The sequence below is a fragment of the Pleurodeles waltl genome, chromosome 5 (assembly GCF_031143425.1).
Source record: "Pleurodeles waltl isolate 20211129_DDA chromosome 5, aPleWal1.hap1.20221129, whole genome shotgun sequence".
In the NCBI taxonomy this organism is placed as follows: Eukaryota; Metazoa; Chordata; class Amphibia; order Caudata; family Salamandridae; genus Pleurodeles; species Pleurodeles waltl.
In genome coordinates this window covers 1,860,278,415-1,860,304,921 of record NC_090444.1, presented here as the reverse complement: position 1 = coordinate 1,860,304,921, position 26,507 = coordinate 1,860,278,415, and the positions used below count along the sequence as shown (strand labels likewise).

Sequence of the window (26,507 nt, the reverse complement as noted above, 5' to 3'; positions counted from 1 at the left end):
CAGTGGAACACAAAACCCTATTTCATTAAAGAACAACACACTCAAAATAGCACCATGAAACAGGAGAAGGACTTTAGTTTTTTATTTTGAAAACCTAGTCTATTGCATAAAATATGAACAGTAAATACACAGAATGCTAGAAGGAATGCAGCAATGCATGTCATGGTAAGCAAAAACAGCAAGAACATGCTCGACATGGTTAGCAAGTCCTTAACATGCTAATCCCCTACATCTCTTTCTAGGTACTAGGCTAAGTTTCACCTGAAGCAGTAGCAGCGAGCCTGTTGTTGATGGCCCTGCCTCAAGTTTCCCTCTAATGTATGTCCAAATACCTGAGTTTTTTTAGTATCTGATCGCCAATTTTATCTCTTATCTTCTAAAGCAAAACAGCATTTGCAGGCTCTAAAGCATCAACAAGACTAAACAAACGTGGGCATATATGCGTTCTCTCTATTCAGATATTGCTTCTAGGCACCTATAACTAAAAACAAGCATTTACAATGCATCGGGTCTCGCGTTTGCTCGTGTTAGGGCCGATCGCGTTGTAAAAGCCTAACCCGACTTTTCACCTATCGGGCAAAAGTGCATTTATGCACGTAACCCGAAAAAGTGAAATCAAGTAGGTAAAGCGCTCGACTTCTGCCTAGCGAGATCGGGCTCGTAAATTAGTTTAAAAAAAAGTCCACGAGCCCAATGTAAAACAGTGAGCCTCGCATGTTTTCTGTACTTGGTCGCTGCGCTCGAGGAGGGCTAGCCACTGGAAAAGGCATGACGTATGCGTGCCTTCGACTAATGAAAGCAAGCAGATTTAATTAGGGAAGCCCACGAACCAATAGAAAGCACTGACGTGAAGTTGACAGGGCTCCGAGCCCTTTTCTAAATACAAGAGAGTCTTGCTGCGATACGCATGCGCGAGCGCATGCAAAGCAGGCTCGACCCTAACAATGAGAGCTTGTCAGCTAGTAGAGTGAGCGTCCATGATGCTGTGTCAGCTTTCACAATTGAAAACATTCAGTGGCGTAACAAAATTTAAGGGCCCCCCCTGGACTTGTCAGGAGCTCTCACCGAGCTGAGGGGGTCCTCTGGCCCTTGGGAGCCCCCCGCACACGGGCTTTTGTTATGCCACTAAAAACAATAAAATATGTCACTCTAGATAGTTAGCAGAAGGGATGCCAAAATGTCTGATCAGATCTAAAAAAATTCTAGAAAGAGATTGAAGAATCTGAAAGCAAGCACAGGATAAAAATAGCAGAGATTTAAACAGGAGCGATCAGGGTTCACCGCAGTGGCTGTTCCTTGCTTGTGGTCCCTCCACTTACAGCACAAAGACCTGGGTTGCCCTTGAGGAGATGTGTTGATCTATCCAGGAAGGTGTCATCCTCACTCCCACCTGCTGTGGGTAAAGATCTCAGTCGAGTGAGCATCTGGCCTGGCTCAACAAGCCACTGTGGGTAATCTCTCGCTTCACAGGCTTGAGCATCTTGGAAATCATGTTTGATTACATTGATATTATGCTCTACATTCTTTTAGTTACTTGTTAATTTTTCTTTCCGAACAAATTATTTTATCCATTAAACATTTTGGGGGTCATTACGATCCCGGCCGTCAGTGTCATAGTGGCGGTAGTACCGCCAACAGGCTGGCGGTACATACCGCCATATTATGATATTGGCAGGTTGGCAAAAGCCAAACCGCCAATGTCCCACACCGACTGCCACAGCGGTATCGACCGATCAGGCCCACAGTACTATGACCCCATCCACTGCCATGGTTTCCGTGGTTTTTGTACTGCCACGGAAACCATGGCAGTGGGCACTATCAGTGCCAGGGAATTCCTTCCCTGGCACTGATAGAGGTCTCCCCCTCCCCTTTCCCCCTCCGCAGACCTCCTCGACCCTCACCCTCCCCTTTCCGTCCCCCATCATAAACACACATATACACACAGACATACACACGCATACCCACATTCATCCACGCATGCATGCATCCATGCACACCCACACACACTGACATACATACCAGCACAGACGCATTCACCCATCACAGCATGCATGCACACTCACATTCATTCATGCGCACATGCATTACACACGCCCCACACCCGGATGCACACACACACACACAGACACAAACACACACCCCCCACACACACACACACAACATCTCCCACCCCCCTCCCCTGTCAGAGCACCCGACTTACCTGCTTGCAGGGGGTCCTTCGGCAGGAGACGGGACGCAGCGCTGCTGCCAGCAGCAGCGTCCGCCAGCAGAACAACGCCAGACCATATCATGTGTCATGATACGGTCAGCGGTGGTCTACTGGCGTGGCGCAGCTGCTGGCAGCAGCGCCACCTTACCGCCGTCCGCCGCCATGACAGTAGCCGGAATTCTGTCAGCCTTCTGGCAGAAATCCGGGTACGGTCATGGTATGGTGGACCATAGGTACCCACGGCGACAGTCTTTTGGTGGCCATCGCTGTGGCGCTAGGCAGCATTTGCCACCATTGTCATAATGAGGGCCTTTGTGTGTTAAACAGCGGAACCTAAAGTTATTTTGGCATTAGTTGATTATTTTTGTTTGTTCTTGTCTATTATATTTAACAAGTTGTCTCTCAACCTAAGGGACATCTGGCTCCCATCTTACGTAGATCTGTGACTGTGTTTACTTCTATACAGTTCTTGACGTCTCCTTCTCCTTCTTTTCCCAAATCCAGCTCTTGGGGCTCTGCAAACAACGATCGCCATTTTAGCGAAAGGATTTTCCGAAGCTGCATTCACGGCCATCGATCTGCTCACAACTGAGCTCTACCCCACTGTCCTCAGGTAGGCAGAGGCAACGCATTCTGGTATTGGCATACAGGACTTGAAAACATGGGGCTCGATTCACAAAGATAAACTTAGACCAAAAGTCTAAATTTAGACCAAAAGTCTAAACTTAGATCAAAAGTGTAACTTTACTACGAGTAAGGTTAGACTTTTCCTCTAAGTTTACACTTTTGGTCTAATCTTAGAGTTTTGGTCTAAGTTCAAGTTTGTGAATCAGGCCCTGGGGAGCACCATGAACCCACTGTTAGTCTCAGAGAACAGGATGTAACCGAGAGAGGTTAAAGCGAGACTTGGAACCCCCATTCTCAATCACTCTTGAGGGTGCTTTCACAGTGTTTAAAGCATTATTTAATGTTCTTTTTATTGACTCATTACAAAAGAAAGCTACACCCTCTCCAAGCTGCATACATGAAGCATTGATCAATTATGCCATATACCACCACAGGGGCCAAGACAGTCATACACACCTCACTGTCCTCACATCGGAACATCTCCTGTATTTATCTCTCAGATTACTGTAGTCCTGGACAGAAAACAACGGGCCCCATATGTTTTTAGGCCTTGAGGGTTTTGGCATTTCTTTGGCACAAGGTTCGAGTTGTGTGTTTGACAATAGGTCACATCTTTTAACAATTGGACCATGTTTTGCACAGTCTTCCCTCAGTGAAGCACAACCCTCCTTTAAGCTAATGGTAGAGCCGCTACCATCAGTTTGAGATTAGCCGCTAGCTCCAGCGAGTTTATTAATCCGAGCAATCACAACTGAGGAGAACACCCCACAGCCTCAAGCACGGTGTCGGTCAGAGCGGCCACCACCGGGTCCTAGTTCTGTCTGCCCATAGGGCACTGCCAGGCAAGGTGTATGAAATCCGGGAACTGCTCACCGTATTTGAACAATGGTTCAGGAGTGTTACACATTTGTTGCAGGTATTTAAAGTAGATTGACGTTAAATTGCAGTCAGAGGTAAGCATTTCTGTGAGCAGACAGCAAAAGCTCAATTCTTCAGGGTCTAGGGGAATATCTAGAACACTTATATGTGTTACAACCTGCCTATCACACTGCAAGATGCTATATAGCTTGGTAACTAGTTGCTTGCGCGTGGGGCTAGTTAGTACTACTTGTAACACGCTGAGTCGGTGGTTCAGCAGGGAACGGAGGGTATAACACACGTATTGCTGCCTGTAGTCAGTGATAAGTGACTGTCAAGAGCGGAGTCTTTCTTTGTGTCTTCATCAGACCTGCCAACACAGCAAATGTCCCTTCAAGATAGAAATCACCCATTGTCTTTGACCCCTGCCCCTCAAGTAGGGTCGGTGTCACCTGTTCCTGAGTGACCCAGATGACTGGGTGATGTCTCAGAGTAACTTCTAGGGCCTGGCGCTGGTAGAGCGGAAACGGGGTAACAATTTACCTGCGTTCGGATGCTCTTTAGGTCGATGAATCTTTTGACCAAGTGGGAACTCTCTGTACTCTTAATCAACCAACTTCATCAAATCGATAATCAATAACGAACATAAGCAACACCTTGAACAACATAACACTTAACAATTAGTCCAGAGTACATTTTGGCGAACCCTGACCTTTCAGCCAGGAATAACCACACCAGTTTATTGCAAAGTTAGTGAATTTATTCCCTATATTAACAAAGCTAGCATGATATAGATGTGTCTCAACACCAAATGATAAACATAAATGAACATTAATAGCTGTCCATATCGTCGAAACAAGTGTAATCTATGTAGCATTTGAATCACAAGGCATTCGATAATGGCAATGCAAAGCACTAATACGATAATCTGTAATGAACTAATGGCATACATTTAGTCAGCATAACAAGATCTCAAATTGCATCGTGCGACATATGGAATCCTCGTCTAACCTCAAATTAGCATCAGCATGTGGGACTTCATGCAAAAACAATTTGGCAACATTAATTTAGAAAAACTCCTAGCTAGGGTCCTTATCAAAATCAGCAGTCGGTTACCTAAAAGGAACACAATGCAATTTTACAATTTCCTTTCATATTTACCAATTCCAATCAGCAATCAATGAATTCTTCGTCTCACAGGTATCGTTTCTCGATCAGCATAGGACGGGACAAAAGGGCAAGAGTGTACGGGGTAATTGCCTCACGGCGGCAAAGTAAGGCTACTACTTCATGCAAAGGGACAAATCAAAGTTAAAGTCTCTAGGGCAAGAATCATTAAAGTTTCTTTCTCTCGATTAGAGAAAGCATCAAAGTCTCTCAAAATGGCGTCGCAGCAAAATGGGTCATAGTAGCTACGAAGTCAAAATGGCGGGATGTCCGAAGATAGAGAGAGCTTACCTCTCGTGCACCTGGGTTTTATAGACAACAGTTCAAGTCCTGTAGGGTCTCCATTGGTGGGTTCATAGGTTAGCTTCAAATTGACCAATCAAAAACGACAGTTCTCAAGCTTTTACTTAAGCATACATTATCCTTGGAGATGGGTACGCAATTTGCAACATTGTTTCTCGATTAGCTTACTCTCAGAGGCTCCATTGTCCGCACCTGCAAGACGACCTTGAATTAAGAGAAAATATGCCATGCTGGCACCAACTTTAAGATAAGCATGCGAGCAGTCTCTGTGGAAAAGTACAGCTTCAAGCAGAAATACACGTTTAATAGCACAGTGGAAAAATACGAACATTTAAACCGTGAGACAAGGCAACTAGGCCAAAGCCTCCGCTAAAGTAATGCTAAGCTAAGGCATTTCAAATAAGCAAATCGTAGCACACGTTTATGATTATGTCGGATTAGTGCAATTCTACCACACCACGTTATATAAAGCACGCGTATAAATGATGGCAAACTACTCTGAGGGCACATTTTGTCCCCGTACAATCTTCATTAATTCGGTTAATGTCACACATGATTATTTCAGCACTACGTTTATGCGTTAATAAATCAAAACCTTCATTTTCTGCTTCATCAATCCCTCCTCTGATGACTACTTGTCATCACACAAATTTAGCCCACAAATTTTATTCCATTAAAATTCTGTCAGCTCCCTTTTCCTTTTAGTTCCCCTAGTTTGCGCTTTGTATTCTTCTGCCATTCTTTTCATTATTTTCTCCTCCTTTCTTCTTTTAATTTTCTCCATAATCATTATTATTCCCCTTTTTATTCCCCAAATTCCAAATACACAAATTATTACTATTAATATTCCTTCTATTATTTTCAATAATATTCCATTCCAAATTCCCCCAATCCAATTTCCCACTGAAGCAAGTCCCTTTCCAACCTTTTCCCACACTCCTGGTTCTTTCAGTTCCTTCAAATCTGCACTTTCTTTTGTTAGATTAGCAAGCATAGTTTTAATCTTCACACTATTATCAGGTATATAGGTGCAGCAGTGACGTGCACCAATCATTTTGCAAACGCCTCCATCCTTTGCTAAAAGAATGTCTAAAGCAAGCCTATTTTGAAGAGTCATAGCTCTTTCCGCTGCAAGTTCAGCATCCATCAGGATTATAGCACCTGAAAATTTTGTCAACATGTTATCCACTATAGTAGACAACTTTCTTATCTTGATGGAATTCAGCACAACTCCTAATGAAGGAATCATGGCTCCAAATATATCACCTACCACAGCAGCTGCGGTCTCTCTTTTCTGGATACGATGTGATCCAGATGTCTTTTGAATCATCGATACGTCATCCAGCTGATAAACCTTTGGAAACACTATACCCAAATAACATCTTCCCCACCATCCCTTGGGAAGACGATAATAGGCATTATGCCCACAAATGTAATACACCCCTGGAATGACAGGGTCAAGTCCGTCCATCATGAATGTCCATTTGGCCTTAAAAATAAACGTATGTTTGCATTCACTCGCTCCTACAAAAATATTGTCATAGTAAGATTCACCTCGATATATACAAAACTTCCCTACGTGCCAAGCATCTAAAGCAATTTTCCCTTGTGTCTTTATAGCAGCAAAGTCATAATTATCTACTGAAGTCCTCTTATGCAGTTCTTTTTCTAATTTCGCCTTCATTTGAGCCCTTCTATCATCTGTGCGATCTAAAAAGCTTATTTCTACAGCAGAGACGGAGCAAGTAAGGTTCTCCCTATGAGCATGAGCCGTTTCAAAAGGTTGCATTGGCTCGAAAAAGTCCCTCATGATTTTGTAATCCCAATATTTTGCAGTCTCGCTTAGCTGCGCTATTATAGGAACATAAGCAAAGGTAACATCATAATTTGAGAAAAAATACTGTATGTTAGATTGACCATAAAACCTAGACATTACTATACTACACGTAATCCCATATGTAAGAGGCATGTGGTGATAAGTTACCCCTTCTTTTACTGATGTCGGTATCTGGGTACACACATAACAATCCTTCGCATCCATAGTCTCAACATACTCTGTTAGCAAGCGATAGAAAACGTTATACGAAAGCTCTTTCTTATCGTGCAAGAGCCTCTCATCCATTGCTAGTCTTTTCAATGGGGTTAGTTCAGTGACAGTAACAGGAACAATAGTAGAAGCAGCAATAGTTTCCTTCTCACCCTTTCCATGCATTCCAAACACAATTGCCATTATTATTAGTACACATGTTAGTACCAAGCCTATACACACGTATTTACAATATTTCTTTCTATTGTTTTGCGTCATGATCTGTATAGAATCAGAGAGCTAGAAGCACTTATAAATGAAACTACTTAGCAATTCAGTTACAAAGCTGAACGAGCACAATGTTCACACCGTCTTCTTCAAAAGGCCAGTCACTTATCGGTTAGCAGCATTTGTCTCAATTCTGTTTAGCAATGTCTCAGCTGGTTGTTTGTCTCATGTTAGATTGCAGCAAGCAATACCATTCACTACCTTTTCAATCAACAGAGTCTATGAAACTTTTCTTTTCTATTGGTATCTCTTCTTCTTCTTCGTTCTCGATGCTTAGAGATACAAACTCATCAGTCCAATCATCATTTACCGCATATGCCCATTCAGGACCGGAATACTTCTTGTTTGGTATCCTTTTCCTCTTCAATTTTGCTTCTCTCTTTGATTCTGCTTCGCTGGCACTCTCCTCCTTTGCCAAGTCCTTTTCTTCACTTGACGATTGTTCCACGACGGTCACTTCCTTTCTTTTCTCTTTCACTTTCGGCCTTCCTCCTTCGTTCAAACCTTCTTTACCCTTTTCTTTTATGGGTGAGATACTTAGTCTTCTTTTTGCACCGTGTCCGTTTGATGGACCTGCGATCTTTTCTGTAGAGGTTTGAGCTCTTTCGTTCTGTTCTTCTTGGTTCCCACCTTCAGGGGAATCAGTCACGTTTCCCTTTTCTTTTTCTGTATCGTCTGTTTCTGGGAAAGCCCTCCTCTGATCAGGCTCTCCTGCCTTCTCACCTTTCTCGAGCCCTTCGTCACCGTTACTTTCTTCAGGCTCTCTATCACTTTCAGCTGCTTCAGGTTCCTTGTCACCTTCAGCTGCTTCAGGCTTTTTGCTACCCTCAGCTGCTTCAGGCTCTTTGTCACCTGCAGCTTCTTCGTCGCTGTCTGAACTTTCTCCTTGGTCTTCCCCAAGTGAGTCGGACTCTTCGTTCTCCAATAATATCTCTTTTTCTCCTGCTGTCGCTTGTTCGCTTTCAGTTCGCTTTTGTTCTGTCCCAGCACTCGGCACCGTTTTATCAGGCACTGGTAGTTTCAGCGCTTCAACTTCCTCATCTGTTGGACACAGCACCTTCTTTGTATGACTGGCGTGAATCCAGTTGGGAACCCCCGCGCACTTCACAGCGGTAGTTGTCGTCAGGATCACTTGGAAAGGGCCTTTCCAACGGGGTTCCAGACACGACTTCCTCACGTGCTTCTTTATCACGACCCAATCACCTGCTTTCAGTGCATGTCCTGGACCTTGGATCGGTGGCAAGGTGGTCACTTCCACCTGGTGAGAGAAAGAGCGAACCACGTCAGCCAGACCTTTGCAGTAGTCTAACACCATATCATTTGTAATATTCAAAAGCATGTTTGCGGGAACTGCAGGAAGTCTCATAGCCCTGCCCATGAGAATTTCGTGCGGAGACAATCCAGTTTTTCTATCCGGAGTGTTTCTCATTGACATTAGCACTAAGGGCAATGCGTCAGGCCATTTCAAATTTGTTGATGCACATATTTTTCCCATTCTCGACTTCAGCGTACCATTCATCTGCTCCACCAGTCCTGATGCTTCAGGGCGATAGCTACAGTGCAGCTTTTGCTCAATGTTCAGTGCTTCGCAAAGTAACTTCATCACCTCGTTATTGAAGTGACTTCCCCTATCTGATTCTAAAGAGATCGGGAATCCGAAACGTGGTATTAACTCCCTCAATAATAGCTTGGCAACTGTAAGGCTGTCACTTCTACGTGTGGGATATGCCTCAATCCAATGACTAAAAATGCACACAATAACCATCACATATTTTAAACCTCCATGCGCAGGCATCTCAATGAAGTCCATCTGCATACGACTAAAAGGACCGCTTGCCCTACCAATGTGACTCGCGCTCACAACTGTTCCTTTTCCTGGGTTCATTTGCTGGCAAGTGACACATCGATGGCAAACTGCTTCTGCAGCTTGACGAAATCTGGGGTTAAACCAATCAGTTTTGAACAATCTTATCATGGCATCTCTCCCTAGGTGAGCTTGCCCATGATAGAACCGCGCAAGCTGTGATAAGAGACCATTTGGCAGAACAAATTTTCCCTCATGTGAAACCCATAGCTCGTCTTGTCTCTTTATACATTGTGATTTAATCCAGGAATCTCTTTCATCCTCCCTGACATTACTTTGTAGTGCTTTTAGTTCTTCTATTGTATCTACGACCTTCAAGGCAAATGCTTCAGCTGGTTCGAGTTCTGGTTCACTTATTGTATTCCAATCATCCCTTAGCAATATACAGTTCAAAGCGCGAAATCTTGCGACTTGATCTGCATAGGCATTTCCCAGAGACACATAGTCCTGTCCTTTCGTGTGAGCACTGCACTTTACCACTGCAACTTCAGCTGGCACTTGAATGGCATGTAACAACTCCCTTATTCTCTCCCCATTTTTCACTGGGGATCCTGAAGAAGTCAGGAAACCTCTCTGTGACCACAGTTGTCCAAAGTCATGCACAATCCCAAACCCGTATTGGCTACCGGTGTAAATGGTGACTTTCATCAATGCAGACAATTGACATGCTCTAGTAAGGGCTACAAGTTCTGCTACTTGTGCAGAATAGACTCCTTGGAGCCATCCCGCTTCCAATACCCCTGTCACAGTACATACAGCATATCCTGCTTTCAAAATTCCCACCCCATCTCTTAGACATGAACCATCAACAAAAAGAATTTGATCATTTTCATCAAGTTTTGTATCTTTGATATCCGGTCGGGGTTTTGTGCAAAATTCAGTCACCTGAAGGCAGTCATGCTCAACGTCTTCAGCGTTCTCAATTTCAGCATGTTCTCCAGGAAGCAAGGTAGCTGGATTCAACGTAGTGCACCTTTTCAGCTGCACATTCGGTGAGCCCAGAATAGTCGTTTCATACCTTGTGAGTCTTGCTCCAGTCATGTGCTGCGTTCGGGAGCGGGTCAAAAGTATCTCAACTGAGTGAGGGACCATGACTGTTATTGGGTGTCCCATCACTATTCCTTCACTCTGAGTGAGGCTGATACCAACTGCTGCTACGGCGCGCAAACACCCTGGGAGTGCTGCTGCAACCGGATCCAGAGTAGCTGAAAAATATGCTACTGGTCTGTTTACGCCACCATGGGCTTGAGTCAAGACAGACAAAGAACATGCATCACGTTCATGACAAAACAATGTGAAAGGCTTCGTGTAATCAGGCATACCTAAAGCTGGAGCCCTGCACATGCACTCCTTTAATTCAACAAAAGCATCCATCTCATCCCCTTTCAGTTCGATCTGATCCAAGGCATCCTTCTGGGTCAATTTCAGTAGAGGCTTTGCTAGAGACGAGAAGTTGGGAATCCACTGGCGACAGTATCCCACCATTCCCAAGAACTTCCTCACCTCCTTCCTTGTCTTTGGTGGACTCATTTGAAGTACACTGGTAATTCTTTCCTTCATTATTTTCCGTGACCCTTTCTCTATCTGGTGACCCAAGTATTTCACTTTCTTCTGACAGAACTGCAGTTTGGAAGGAGACACCTTGTGTCCATTCCCTCCCAAATGGTTCAACAGAGCAATGGTATCGGCTGTGCAGCCACTTTCTGTTTTCGATGCAACCAGTAAGTCATCAATGTACTGTACTAGGGTTGACTCGAATGGCAATTCTAACTCTTCCAAGTCTTTCTTTAGAACCTGATTGAATATGGACGGTGACTCAGAGAACCCTTGAGGAATTCGACACCAACTGTATACTCTGTCTAGGAATTTGAAACAAAAGAGGAATTGGCTGTCCTCATGAAGAGGCACAGAAAAGAATGCTTGTGACAAATCGATGACTGAGAACCACTCAGCTTCGCAAGGGATCTGAAACATTATCACAGCCGGATTCGGTACGACAGGGCAGCACTTGATTATGATGTCATTTATTTTTCTCAAATCCTGTACAAGTCGGACTTTCGCACTCGGCTTCATTAGTCCCATTATCGGTGAATTACATGGGCTGCTTAATACTTCTTTCAGTACTCCCTGCTTCACGAATTCGTCGATAAGTTGGGCGACTTTCATGAGGGTATCTTGTGGCATGTGGTATTGTGGGGTCTGGGGAAAGATCGCATTGGGCTTTACCATCACTTTTACTGGTTCAACTCCTTTCATCAATCCCACCTCTTTCCCTGTCATGTCCCACACTTCCTTTCCGACTGTTTCCCGTAATTCTGCTGGGATATCTTCTTCAGTTATCATTGGTAAAAGACAAATCAGAGGATACTCTTCGTCAACTGTTTCTATCTCATCACCCCCTTCACTGTCTCCTTCTTCCCCATCACTGCTCGTCTGTATTGTTATTCCCTCGTTCGAGCACATTATCGAACAACCCAATTTGCACAATAGGTCTCTTCCTAACAGTGCTATCGGGCTTGAGTCACATACCACAAACTGATGCACCCCTTGATAGTTACCGATGCTGACTGGTATCGGATCTGTTATTGGGTTCGTCAGATGCCTGTTTGCTACGCCCACCACTTGAACTGTCCTCCCTGAGAGTGGCAAATTTGGTACTTCACTGCTCTTAACAGTTGAACGTGTGGCTCCCGTGTCAACCAAGAATGAAACACGATGACCCATTACTCTTCCTTCTACGTACGGACCCTTTTGATCAACTTCTAGGGATGCCGCAAGCACACAATCTCCTTCCTCTTCTGAGCTTTCACTCTCCCATACATTGTTTATTCCACTCTCACTGTGTAATGGGAACTGTTGTACTGTGCCGTTGGTGCTCATTACCTGACCCGTTACCTGTGGAGGAACCATCATTTGCTGCTGATTCATTGGTGCCAAAGGTATTTGCATTTGCTGATTAGGTACCATAGGTAACTGCTGTTGCATCGGCTGCATCTGCGTCATCTGCACACGGGGCATCTGCATCTGCTGCGGCTGCATAGGTTGTAATCCCTGCAATTGATTTATAGTCTGAAAGTTTGGGTTTGGACCTCTCATTTTCGGTCCTCTCATTGTCTGAAATGCATTGACATCATTGTTTTGCTGACCAACACCTACACCTGTACCTGCACCTTCCTGCACCACCATTGGGCACTCGCGTTTCCAATGACCTACGTTTCCGCACGCGTGACACGGCATCACCTTTTTCATTGCCTGCACACCCGTCACAACAGTGTTCAAATCTGGACCATTATTCGCAAAACCTCCTCTACCTTTGCCTCTGCCCTGTGGCTGAAACGCCATGTTTCCTTGCAACTGCGGCTGCTGTTGCTGAAACACCATGTTTCCCTGCAACTGCGGCTGCTGTTGCGGTACCTGTTGTTGGAACCCTTGCATCCCTGGCAACCCTTGCAAGCCTGTCTGAGCCGCCTTAAGCTGCATCATCATCACCTTCTCTTTCAGCCTTTTCTGTTTCACGTCAATTTCGTCGCTACAGTATTTCGCATAAGTCAAGACTTCATCAATCGGTTTCGACTGCCAGCAGATCAAATGCGATTTTATCATCTGACTTATCTCTGGTCTCAGCCCTTCCACAAATCTGAACACAAAATGAAGCATATCTTTCGCCTCAATTGCTTCCGTACCACTGTAATTCTTGAACGCCTTCAACAACCTCTCATAGTAACTATGAATCGATTCTTTAGCCTCTTGGGCAGTTCGATCAATTTTCTGCCAATCCACATTTTTCGCGGCAACCTTCGTCTTCAAATGCTCGATCACCTTATAGTACAGACACATCACCATAGGTGATGGTGCACCCGTCTCTCTGTCTCTCTCTGGTTCACTTGTCGGCCAACCTACAGCTCTTTTGCAATCCTCCCACAAATCTGCCGGAACCACAATCTCGAATAAAGTGTTCAGGTCTTCCCAGAGACATTTTGCAAGCTTCACAAACCTATCAGTCTGTTGATACCATTCGATCGGCTTCTCTCTCAGTTTGGGAAAATCATTCGTAAAAGACTGAATATCGCTCCTGTGCCATGGTACATGTACTAATTTTCCCCCTGCTGTCTCCCTCATGGGTAACATGGTTACGGTCTCGCTGCTCTGCGGTCTTTTCTCATTGTGCTCTGTGGCACTGTCCCTCCTCTTATCCTTCCTCTTTACCCACCTGCTTTCCCACTTGTCCAAGCACCTCCACACTTGGGCACTCTGCAACAATTCTCTAAGGTGTGCCTTCATGCCTGCTGATCTCATGTGTTCAAAATCTGTGGTCCCAAAATCCAACCTATAGCTCCTGCTCAAGTGCTTCGTCTTGCCTATGTCAATCCCGTTCCTGTCTGCTACTTCCTGCAAACTTTTATGTACCTTGTTTACCTCTTTCGTGATCTTTGGACATAGATACCTCAACTCCTCTTCCGTGTAGGACTCCAACCTGTTCACGCCCATATTTCCTTCCACCAATTCTTGTGCTTCCATGTTCAGCCTCATCCTGCTCAAGTAATCGTCTCCTTTCCCACTGTCTGAACTTTGTGTGGAATTTAAACTGTTGAACCACTGTGTCAGCTGTTGCGCATTTACCCCCATCAGTGTAGCATTCACATCGACTGCCCTGGATGGTTGCGGCAACTTTTCAGTGTGCGATGTTAATGGTATTATCAATGGGGGGCTCGACCTCACCAGTGTGGACTGAGCGCATACGGGACTAAACTCCATCAAGGACCCAGACCCAGTTGGCTGAGCCACTATCGGGATTATCCCTGGAGTGTTTTCTATGCACTTTCTTTCTGTCCCATTCTGCAGCATTGGTCCCTGACTGCTCATGCCTAAGTTAGGCTGACTATACAGAGGTACCACTGGACCTACGGTAATGGGCAGTGATATCGCATCTGGATTTTGTCCATTTCCCATATTCTGAGGCATGTTCATCCCCATATTATGGGCTATCATTGCCGGCATGCCCATCTGACTCCCCGTCATTTGAGCATGAACATTTCCTCCCTGCATCTGCTTTTGAGGCATCATAAACTGAGTTGATTCAGCTTGTGCCATTGTTGGGTCGTAACCATTCTGTACGCCCCTTACGGTTGGATCTAGAACCATCCCTCCATTGTGGTCACTGCTGTAGTACCCTGGCATCTGTGGCTGATAATTTTCTGCTGGTTTCAACACGGGCACATCTGGATACATTCTCCTAACCTGCGGTATCTGTGGGGTGAGCAGTAAACTCGGATCCTTAGATCCCGATGGTGCTCCTGGATTCTGCCTTTCACTGTTCTGTACCGATGCCGGAGGGGCAGAACTGGTACTTGGACCTTGTCCATTCTCTGCATAAGGTGGTGGACGGTCGTTCAGCAATTGCATTATCAACTCCTCATCCTCTAACTCCTCTTCTCTTCTCAACTTTTCCTCGTCCTCTCTGTCCTTGGAACACTTCCTGTCTGTCTTACAGGTAGCTTTCTTACCTGTCTCCTCTTCATCCTTAGTAATTGCGGGGAACAATTTTATTCCCTGCAATACATCGGACCTCCACACCTTCTGCGCATTATCCCACCTAGCATCCGCTAGTGTCTTTTCTACCTTCCTCATCCTTGTTTCAAACTTGTTCTTCTGTTGCTGTCTAGCCATGAGTTCCCATATTGCTAGAGCCTCAAACTGTGCTGGCCTTGGAGGTACCTTCATGTCATACATCGTGAATCTCAAGTTCTCTAGGACCCTTATATTGAATGTCCCATGTATCGGGAATGCTACGCTCCCATGTTTCTCTGTCCACTTGTGCCATTGCTTTAACCAAAGACACGGAGCTACCCCTTTTTCCTCCATTACAATGTAAGCTGGTGTGCCCTCAGGCGGCGTCTCCTCCCCTACGCTCGCTTTGATGTAAGACTCTCCCTTCATCGCGCTCCTGAATGCTTTAAGTAATTTCATTTTCTCGTCTTTTAATTCACAAAGTTTATAATCGATAGGTCACTGTTATTCCACCAAATTTGTAATCAATAGGTGACTTTAATTCCCGGAATACTCTTCACCTGCCTTTCCCCTTCCAATCGAGTGCCACGGACTGCGTCCAATCCGTGCGCGACCCTTCTCTCCAACCAACCTATCCCAGCGCGGCTCTTAGTGACGTCACACTCACGCACACTGCGGTTGACAAAGCCTCGCGGCTAGTCCTCCTTCACTCAGTTCCTCCCGTAACAACTTTTTTTTTTTTTTTTTTGCATGTATCGCGAGCTACCAAAAAAGTAAAACAGATCTGTCGGTTTACTACAGGAAGGGTAACACAACCGCTTCAGGACCTTAGGGACTTTTCACTAACCTCGGCCACTATTCGATCTCTTTCACCAGCCTCGGTCGCTATTCCGTCTTTCTCAGTCCCCACATTCGCAAGCAAATCTGACCCGCAGACCTACTCTCAACTTGTCAATGATCTGTTCTAGTGCACTTAGAATCTTGTCAAAGCCCGAAGTCGAAGTTTCTTTCATTCGCTAACACACGTACCCACTCGTTGACCACGCCCGATCAACCTACTAAACCGCCCAGACCACAACATGGATCAACATACTCCGGAGTCTCTTGACCTCGCAGGGCCCGTCTCAACAACAACAACCACGTGGACCTTTTTATGCACAAAGCGCCACACGCACATGAAGTTCGACGACTTCCCTACTCTCACACTCGGAGCCGCACCTCCGCTATCTCTATGAAGTTCGACGACCTCTCTACTTCTACACTCGGAGTCGCACCTCCGCTATCCTTAAAAGAAAATCCTCGCAACCTTTTCACACACTCTGCGGCAATAAGCTGTGCAAGCGCAAAACCCTAACTTCACTCATACCATCACTAGTACCGCCAACGCTGATTCCACATCTTCTTTCTCTCCATTCGCAAGCTTCGAGATCCCGGGAAAGTCGCGGTGGACCTAGCCCATCATCATCTTGTCAATTATTTTCATCCAAGAAAATCAAATTCAACTTTCCGAATGAGGCCTCAAAATGCGTAACCGTTAGTTCGACACCATGTACTCTACTGATACAGGGTCCCAAAAGACGTAACCGTCCTCTGCTACCATCTACTGGTAGAGCGGAAACGGGGTAACAATTTACCTGCGTTCGGATGCTCTTTAGGTCGATGAATCTTTTGACTAAGTGGGAACTCTCTGTACTCTTAATCAACCAACTTCATCAAATCGATAATCAATAACGAACATAAGCAACACCTTGAACAACATAACACTTAACGATTAATCCAGAATACATTTCGGCGAACCCTGACCTTTCAGCCAGGAATAACCACACCAGTTTATTGCAAAGTTAGTGAATTTATTCCCTATATTAACAAAGCTAGCACGATATAGATGTGTCTCAACACCAAATGATAAACATAAACGAACATTAATAGCTGTTCATATCGTCGAAACAAGTGTAATCTATGTAGCATTTGAATCACAAGGCATTCGATAATGGCAATGCAAAGCACTAATACGATAATCTGTAATGAACTAATGGCATACATTTAGTCAGCATAACAAGATCTCAAATTGCATCGTGCGACATATGGAATCCTCGTCTAACCTCAAATTAGCATCAGCATGTGGGACTTCATGCAAAAACAATTTGGCAACATTAATTTAGAAAAACTCCTAGCTAGGGTCCTTATCAAAATCAGCAGTCGGTTACCTAAAAGGAACACAATGCAATTTTACAATTTCCTTTCATATTTACCAATTCCAATCAGCAATCAATGAATTCTTCGTCTCACAGGTATCGTTTCTCGATCAGCATAGGACGGGACAAAAGGGCAAGAGTGTACGGGGTAATTGCCTCACGGCGGCAAAGTAAGGCTACTACTTCATGCAAAGGGACAAATCAAAGTTAAAGTCTCTAGGGCAAGAATCATTAAAGTTTCTTTCTCTCGATTAGAGAAAGCATCAAAGTCTCTCAAAATGGCGTCGCAGCAAAATGGGTCATAGTAGCTACGAAGTCAAAATGGCGGGATGTCCGAAGATAGAGAGAGCTTCCCTCTCGTGCACCTGGGTTTTATAGACAACAGTTCAAGTCCTGTAGGGTCTCCATTGGTGGGTTCATAGGTTAGCTTCAAATTGACCAATCAAAAACGACAGTTCTCAAGCTTTTACTTAAGCATACATTATCCTTGGAGATGGGTACGCAATTTGCAACATTGTTTCTCGATTAGCTTACTCTCAGAGGCTCCATTATCCGCACCTGCAAGACGACCTTGAATTAAGAGAAAATATGCCATGCTGGCACCAACTTTAAGATAAGCATGCGAGCAGTCTCTGTGGAAAAGTACAGCTTCAAGCAGAAATACACGTTTAATAGCACAGTGGAAAAATACAAACATTTAAACCGTGAGACAAGGCAACTAGGCCAAAGCCTCCGCTAAAGTAATGCTAAGCTAAGGCATTTCAAATAAGCAAATCGTAGCACACGTTTATGATTATGTCGTATTAGTGCAATTCTACCACACCACGTTATATAAAGCACGCGTATAAATGATGGCAAACTACTCTGAGGGCACATTTTGTCCCCGTACAATCTTCATTAATTCGGTTAATGTCACACATGATTATTTCAGCACTACGTTTATGCGTTAATAAATCAAAACCTTCATTTTCTGCTTCATCAGCGCCTACCATGCTCTACCCGACTGTGGTGCAGCTAACAGTGTTCATTTCTTGCCGGGTCTCGCTGGCCTCCTCTCTGGTATGGGTGCAGCAATCAGACTGAGGAGTACACAATCACTCTCAAGTGCTAGGCGTGGCAGGTATGGAGGGGGAAAAAGCCAATAGTGGGTGAAATGCACCTGAGCACATAAATAATAAAAGTGTAAATCCAGAGCACCAAATCCACCCTGGTCAAAGGGTAATGTGAGTTTGTCCCAACTAATTCTAGAGTTTACCCTCCCGAACCAATGTTACCATATGTGATCTGAATGTTTTAAAGAACTGCTGTGCAGGTCAATGGGTTTATTAATGAAGAAATAATGAAATCTGGGCAGGACTTTTCCATTATCCTTCTTGCTATCATTATTTCATTTTGGCTATCCTGTCAGCTAGCGACAGGGGGGGGACAGATCATTTAGCAGCCTGTTCCTCCTGTTTGGAGACCACACTACCATAGTTAAAACTACTAAATTGGGTTCTCTTTGTACCCAGACCCCCAGATATTTGATCAGATCCATGCTCCGCTCTAGTGGGAAGTCCAACTGATAGGACACTGTGGATGAGATCAAAGGAGGTACAGTGGATTTCACTCAGTTAATAGAGTAGCGTTCATATCATATATTCTTGTATAACCGACGCCAAATACATGCACGGATCACTGATATATACCACCATATTGTCAGCATATAGCAATGTAGTAAGTGGGCGTTGCCAAAATCGCAGTGCAACCGCTGCATGCGGTTGTTGTATCATATATGCCGGGGCTTTCAGAGCCAGCACAAATACAATTGGAGATAGCTGACATCCTTGTTGCATACCTCTATGAATTCCCAGTGGCTCAGATAACTGTCCATTGACCCACGGTCGTACCATTGGGCCAGGAGGCAACCCCCAAAGGAAAGCCTTGGGCATTCACATATGATGTAGGATTGTGAAAATATACGACCACTCTATAGAGTCAAACACCTTGGCAGCTACGCCTGTAGAAGAGTCTAACTAGTAAAGCAGCACAAAGATAGTGCGCAGACTGTGCGCTGTTGAGCGAGTGGGAATAAAGCCCGATTGGGCTGGTAATACCATATTGGTGAGTAGCAGTTAAAATCTGGTGGCCAAGATTTTGGCTAGGATTTTAGGGTCCATGTTAATTTATGACGGTGGTCGGTAGGGCTCGCATTGTCTTGTGGCTTATCTGGTTCGAGTAAGATAATGATGAGGGCTTCAAGGAGGGATAGGGGCAGCGTCTGTTTAGTACATGCCCCTTCTCAACTGCGTGCAGGTGCAGGACCAGTATTTCAGCAAATTCTTTATATAATTTGTGGGAAACTGGCACCTTGTTGTAGTACCCCCCCCACCCACGTTTGGCCTGGTTTCTGGATGCAACTTGGACTGGAGTGCTCTAGCATCCTGCTAACCAGGCCCCGTGCCAGTGTTCTCTCCCTAACAATTGCAAAGATATTGATTAAATTGGCAACATCTTTAGCTGCCACTGTGAGCCCCTAATAAATGGTACTTAGGTGCCCAGGGCAGGGGGTACTAATGGTAGGCCCCTGAGGCAGCATCACAAATTGACCCACCCTCTAGGGCCATTGCAGGCTGAATATCCTTGTGCAATCCCAAAATGCAAACTCAACATGGCACACAGCCTGTGTGCCCTGTCTACTGTACACTGCATGCAATACAGGTAAGTCACCGCTCTGGTAGGCCTTCTAGCCCTAATGCAGGGTGCACCATACTACATGTGTGGGCATAGATGCATGAGCAATATGCCCCTACTGTGCCCTTGCCAAACCTAGGACATAGTAAGTGAATAGAGCAGCTATTTTAAAAGCATGTCCTGGACACTGGTCAGTATGAGTTTCCCAGCTACATGATGGCTACTCTGAGCACTGGATTGTTTGGTATCAAACAACTCAGAATGATAAACCCAAACTGGTAACAGTATTGGATTTAGCACAAAATGTACCCAGGGTTCACCTTAGAGGTGCCCCCTTCAAAAGCAAGCTAACCGGGTATGGTTGGTGGCCAGTCTCAACCAGCCTGCATCCTCCAGACAGGATTCTGGTCCCCTGAGGAGAGAGCCATTGCTCTCTGGGGCCAAAACACAAAGCCCTTCCTGGGCAGAGGTGCTACCACACCTCCCACGGGAATGTGCACAGCCCTGCCTAGGAGCTTCAAAGGGCTTACCGCCCTTGAAACTCAACACCCAAGCCTGCTGCTAGCAGAAAATGGCCTCCCCCTTTTGAAGCCCCTACTTTTGGCAGGAGCTACAACGGGAAACCAGACAAAGGATAGGATGAGTGGCCAGTCCTGGCTTGCACCACCCCTAAGTTGTTGCATGAGAGGTGACCTCTCCATTTCATTTTTCTCCCTCTTGGATGGAAGGAAAATGGCCAATCAGGTATAGGGATGTGACTTCTGCCCACAGGAAGTGGTCACTTAGTGGGTGTAGCCACCCTAAGGTAGATGACCCATTGGTCACTGCTAGGTTCCCCCATAAAATGACACTAATTACAGTACTTAGTGAGCATTCCTAGACCAAGAAATCAGATTCCATGAACAAAAGAAGACCAATAACAAAGAAGACCTGAGGCTCACGAACTGAAGTCCTGCGGCAGCAAGAAATGGTGCCAAACCCTGCCTGCTGCACCCAGAACTCAGCAATTGCCGCTGAGGGGTTGCTTGGGCATCAGACAGACTCTACAAAACCCCAGAGAACCTTCACCCTTTGAAAATCACCAAAGCTATCCCTTCACAGAGATGGCATCACTCTGCAACCCCAAGGAACCAAAGACCCATTGAAGGCTACTTCACTGACCGGCTGCTGACCAAGTAACTGGATGCCGCAGCAGGACCAAACTCCACCCATTGAACCGTGCTGACAAAATGTTAAGGTGTGCCAAGTTTGAGAACACTGTGAACTCCAGTGGCTAGACTGTGCAATAGCTCCAAGTACTGGTCACCTCACATCAGACACCCAGAAGGACAGTCCATTCTGGACTGAAAAAGGCCCAGAAGGAAGCCCCAGTCAAGGGACTTCAAGAACCACCTGGACCTCCCACCAGAGTGACCCTCAAAGTGACCTAGCTCCTGCTTTTAAGGGCACCTTTGCGCACAGCTCCTGGCTCACCGATTTGCTCTGTTCCCAGCCGCCCTGTGCCCTGCACCAAAGATCCAGCTGTGCCCTAAGGGTCTTCCACCTCTTGCAACCTCGACACTTCAAGGGAACCCCGGGACTTACCTTTAAGTCTACGTGTGCAGTGCTTTTTCAAGTGGTCCCAGCAGTGGAATGGCACCAGCTCCACTGACTTTTTTGCAGCTGCTCCCACCACAACCGGGAGTCGTCTGAACTTCTCCAGCTGGTTCAGGGTACCCAATGATGACCTCGACCTATCTGCAAAAGGAGACATTGGTAAATGCATTGTCTTGTTAACTGTGAATTTTCAAAGTATTCGTCCACTGATTCCTATGGTGCATAATTACGCACAGAAAGACTTAGGCACAGATTTAAGATCTTTTTGACACTAAGGTGGCCTTTTCGATGCGCCATATTTATAAAGTGGCGCAATGCATACATTGCGCCACTTTGTAACCCTTTTCGCTACATTATGCCCGTGCCAGGCATAACGTATGCAAAGTGGGCGTCCCCACGTTAGGGGGTGCGAACAAATAGCGCAAAAAAATCTAAGAGATTTCTTTGCATAATTTTTTTCGGCACTTTTAACGCTTGCTCAGAGCAGGCGTTAAAAGGGGGGCACACTATTGTTTACAATGGGCCCCCTATGTACTGTTCATGGTTAGCGCCAACATTTTGGCGATAACCCTGTACAGTACATCAATAGCGTCAAAAATGTTGACGCTATAGCCCCCTGCCCTGCGCCATGATGCACTGTATCTTAAATACGCCGCACACATGGTGGTGATAAAGGAGCGCTAAGGGGCACAAGGAAAGTGGTGCTGTACTGGGTGAAGCACCACTTTCCTTAAATCTGCCCCTTACTAATTAAAACTTTAACAATTCATAACTTAGAAAGTGCTTACCTAATTTTGATGATCTTGGTCTTAAAAAGTTTATAAAAATCTGAAGTAGTTTTGTAAATTGGTCTCAAGTTATTTTCTTGAGTATGTGCCTTAATTTATTGATATTGTGAGTACAACAATTTCTTTGCACTTCTCCAAGATTAGCGTAACTGCTCGACCAAGCTACCATAAAAATTAGAGCTTTAGGTGGTCTAGTTTTTACCCTTGTAAACCAATGTGTGGCTGCCTGGACCCCCTGCACAGTGTGCCTAGCTCTGCACACTACATAGAGGGATAGCCTCCTACAGAATTCACACGTCTGTCCTTCCATACAGGGGGCTTTGCCACTAGGTTGGGTACAAATGGCCTCCTTCATCGTGTCCACAGTGAGAGCCTGTGTGAGGTATTCCTGGTGCCCCAGAGAGAGCCTTGCCAACTGTACGTCTTCTAAATATGCAGCAACTTCCACCTCTGAGTCCAAGATGCGTGTGTCATATAGTTGAGTATAAACGACTTTAGAAGTAGTCATGTTGGATGGGGGTATCATAGTAAGTCTTGCCCTAGTGGTAGGTTACAGACATGATGTGTGTGTGTGCCCAGAGGTTTTTCAGCTTTCCTGCCTGATTTGGCATGGATGCCCCCTTTCCCGAAGGACCTCTCCATGTGGTGCCTAGATAGATGGTGCACCTCCTGTTCCACCATCACATTATAGGCCATGCTTTTTACCCTAATGGTGGCTAGAGTATGATGGCTAGGTGCAGACTTATAATCCACTTCCAGATCATGGATCTTTTGCTCTATCGTGTTGAGTTGTTGTACGCAGGGTCTTTAATAAACCTGCTTGCTTGCTTCCCCTAATGGTAACATTAAACACTTCACAAGTAGTGTCCACTCTTTCCACAGAACCTACATTGTTTTCAAAGTTTTCACGGATGGCACAGGATGTAGTAATGCCCTGGACTGATACCTCCTGATAAATGGTACAGGAGTATGTGTGTGGAATTTGAGGACAAGCTTCACAGGTGCATGACCTGACAATATTCTTGGCAGCTGTTGTTCCTCAACAGCCCAAGTGCTAACATCCCGGGTCACCTGCCAATAATCCTACCTAGACCATGTTCCATGCTCTGAGGAGGTGACGGTGCCCTCCCTGCCAGTTTGATTCTGCAGTCTCCACAGGTCCACCAACCCGCTATCATCCATTCCTTCCCTAAGAACCTGGGCTGAATTATTCCTTTGCCAGACTCCATTGGCTGACTGGTCCAGTATCGGGTCTAAATATGTATTTAGGCTCCCCCATATAAAGGCCAGGAGCATGTGTAGGCGGTGCCAGAGGAGTTTGTAAATTCAGGGTCATATGTGTTTGGCTCATATGAGGATACTAAAGTGATCAGTGTCCTATAGATGTTCCCCCTCACTAGCACAAAGCTCCTCAATCATCTATTTCATAATTGCAATGCATGAAAGGTACCCCCTTTTTATCCACAGTAAGACCCCCCCTAAAGTAGGAAAGTAGGATGAGGCCACCCGGGTGCATGCCCAGCAGGCCCCAATGGAACCCTCAGAGTACTTGGTAAGACTTGTGTCCTGTAGGAGGGCAAACTGCACATTATGCCTGTCTAAATTTTTCACGGGTAGGTCGCTCCACCTGCCGCTGCAGCTCCTCCAGGTTCCTGAGTTCCTGAGACCCACCTCACAGTAAGTACCCCCCACCTCCCAGCCCCTCGCTCTGCCCTGCGCTACTCACCCTCTCTCCTGCTCCTGCTTCTTTTCTTCTTTTCTTCTTCTCTGTTCTTCTGTTCTTCCTCCTCGCTCCTCGTCTGTAATCTTCTTCTGTACTCTTCTTTCCCCCGTCTTCACTCTACTTCTCTTCTTCCTCATCTTCTTCTGTGGTCTTCTGCCCTCTGTTCTTCGTTTTCTGTATCTTCTTCTGTATCTTCTTCTGTATCTTCTTCTGTGTTCTTCTGTGTTCTTCTGTGTTCTTCCGGTCTTCCTTTCTTCTCTCCTTCCGGTCTTCTGATCTTCCTTTCTTCTCTCCTTCCGGTCTTCTGTTCTTCTGTTCTTCTTGTCTTCTTGTCTTCTGTTCTTCTTGTCTTCGGCTCCTCTGCCACCTCCGTCCTCTTCTCCCCGCGCCTGCCCTCCTGCTCCTGCCTCATCCCCCTCCCCCACTCGCATCCCCCTCTCTATCTCCCCTTTCTAACCCGTTCACTATCTACCTCCCCCACTCCTCCTATCTACCTATCTCTCTATCTCTCTATCCCACTATCTAACTCCCTCACTCTCCACCTCCTCCTATCTTCCTATCTCTCTATCTATTTCCCTATCTATCGATTTCCCTATCTATTTTCTCTATCTATTTCTCTATCTCTCCCCCCTCCCTCACCCCCTCTATTACCTATCTTCCTATCCTCTCACTCTACCTCTCACCCTCACCCACCTCTACAACCCCCCCTCCCCTATCTTCTCAACCCTACTCCTATCTTTCTTCCTTATCTCCTAAATCTCCTAACACTCACCCCCCTCCACCCTTAAACCCCCCTCCCCCAGCTCTTCTCACTCTACCTGTCCCCCCCTCCCTCGCGCTTTCCCGCCGCGACCTCCTGCACGCCCTCGCCCCCCAGCTCCCATTCGCCCCCACCTGACCCCTCCTACCTCATATGGCGGCCGCTGCGCGACAGTGGTAGCGACCCTTGACCCAAGGGTAGGTCGCTCCCCCTGCCGCTGCAGCTCCTCCAGGTTCAAGCGACCCTTGACCCAAGGGTAGGTCACTCCCCCTGCCGCTGCAGCTCCTCCAGGTTCAAGCGACCCTTGACCCAAGGGTAGGTCGCTCCCCCTGCCGCTGCAGCTCCTCCAGGTTCCTGAGTTCCTGAGACCCACCTCACAGTAAGTACCCCCCACCTCCCAGCCCCTCGCTCTGCCCTGCAGTACTCACCCTCTCTCCTGCTCCTGCTTCTTTTCTTCTTTTCTTCTTCTCTGTTCTTCTGTTCTTCCTCCTCGCTCCTCGTCTGTAATCTTCTTCTGTACTCTTCTTTCCCCCGTCTTCACTCTACTTCTCTTCTTCCTCATCTTCTTCTGTGGTCTTCTGCCCTTTGTTCTTCGTTTTCTGTATCTTCTTCTGTATCTTCTTCTGTATCTTCTTCTGTGTTCTTCTGTGTTCTTCTGTGTTCTTCCGGTCTTCCTTTCTTCTCTCCTTCCGGTCTTCTGATCTTCCTTTCTTCTCTCCTTCCGGTCTTCTGTTCTTCTGTTCTTCTGTTCTTCTTGTCTTCTGTTCTTCTTGTCTTCTTGTCTTCTGTTCTTCTTGTCTTCTGACCGGCTCCTCTGCCTCCTCTGTCCTCTTCTCCCCGCGCCTGCCCTCCTGCTCCTGCCTCATCCCCCTCCTCCACTCGCATCCCCCTCTCTATCTCCCCTATCTAACCCGTTCACTATCTACCTCCCCCACTCCTCCTATCTACCTATCTCTCTATCTCTCTATCCCACTATCTAACTCCCTCACTCTCCACCTCCTCCTATCTTCCTATCTCTCTATCTATTTCCCTATCTATCGATTTCCCTATCTATTTTCTCTATCTATTTCTCTATCTCTCCCCCCCCCTCACCCCCCCTATTACCTATCTTCCTATCCTCTCACTCTACCTCTCACCCTCACCCACCTCTACAACCCCCCTTCCCCTATCTTCTCAACCCTACTCCTATCTTTCTCCCTTATCTCCTAAACCTCCTAACACTCACCCCCCTCCATCCTTAAACCCCCCTCCCCCAGCTCTTCTCACTCTACCTGTCCCCCCCCTCCCTCGCGCTTTCCCGCCGCGACCTCCTGCACGCCCCCGCCCCCCAGCTCCCATTCGCCCCCACCTGACCCCTCCCCCCCTCCTACCTCATATGGCGGCCGCTGCACGACCGCTCCGCTGGCGCGCCAGAGGCAAGCCCGTCTGCGCCCGTCCGCGCCTGTCCCGCGCCCAGCGACACGACCCCTGGACCCCAGCTCTCCCAAGCCCCGCTGACCCGCTACGACCCCACCACCCTCCACGCCCTCAACCCAGGACGCTCCAACACTTGCTTCCAAGCTCACCCCAAACGCACCCATGGACCCTTCGCCTGCAACTCCTGCAAACGCACCTTCCACCACGCAACAACCATGACCACCAGCCCACGCGCCATCAACCACCTCAAGTGCATCCTAGTCAACACTCGCTCCGTCCACAAACACGCCGTTGAACTCTGGGACCTCCTGGACTCCATAGCACCGGACGTCGCCTTCATCACGGAGACCTGGATGAACGCCGCCTCGGCCCCTGACATCGCCACTGCCATCCCCGAAGGCTACAAGATCTCCAGAAAAGACTGCACCAACCAGGTAGGAGGAGGTATCGCCATCGTCTTCAAAGACTCCATCAGCGTCACCACCTCCACCGAAGACACCCCTCTC

General features: G+C 46.4%; 1 protein-coding gene across 1 annotated transcript in view; it reads left to right on the top strand.

The window, feature by feature from the left end:
- LOC138296886 (solute carrier family 22 member 7-like) overlaps nt 1-26,507 on the top strand; it is a 198,669-nt gene that overhangs the window by 139,666 nt on the left and 32,496 nt on the right. The window contains exon 8 of the mRNA XM_069236381.1: nt 2,714-2,822. Coding sequence (XP_069092482.1) covers nt 2,714-2,822 — 109 coding nt within the window. The remainder of the gene's footprint in view (nt 1-2,713; nt 2,823-26,507) is intronic.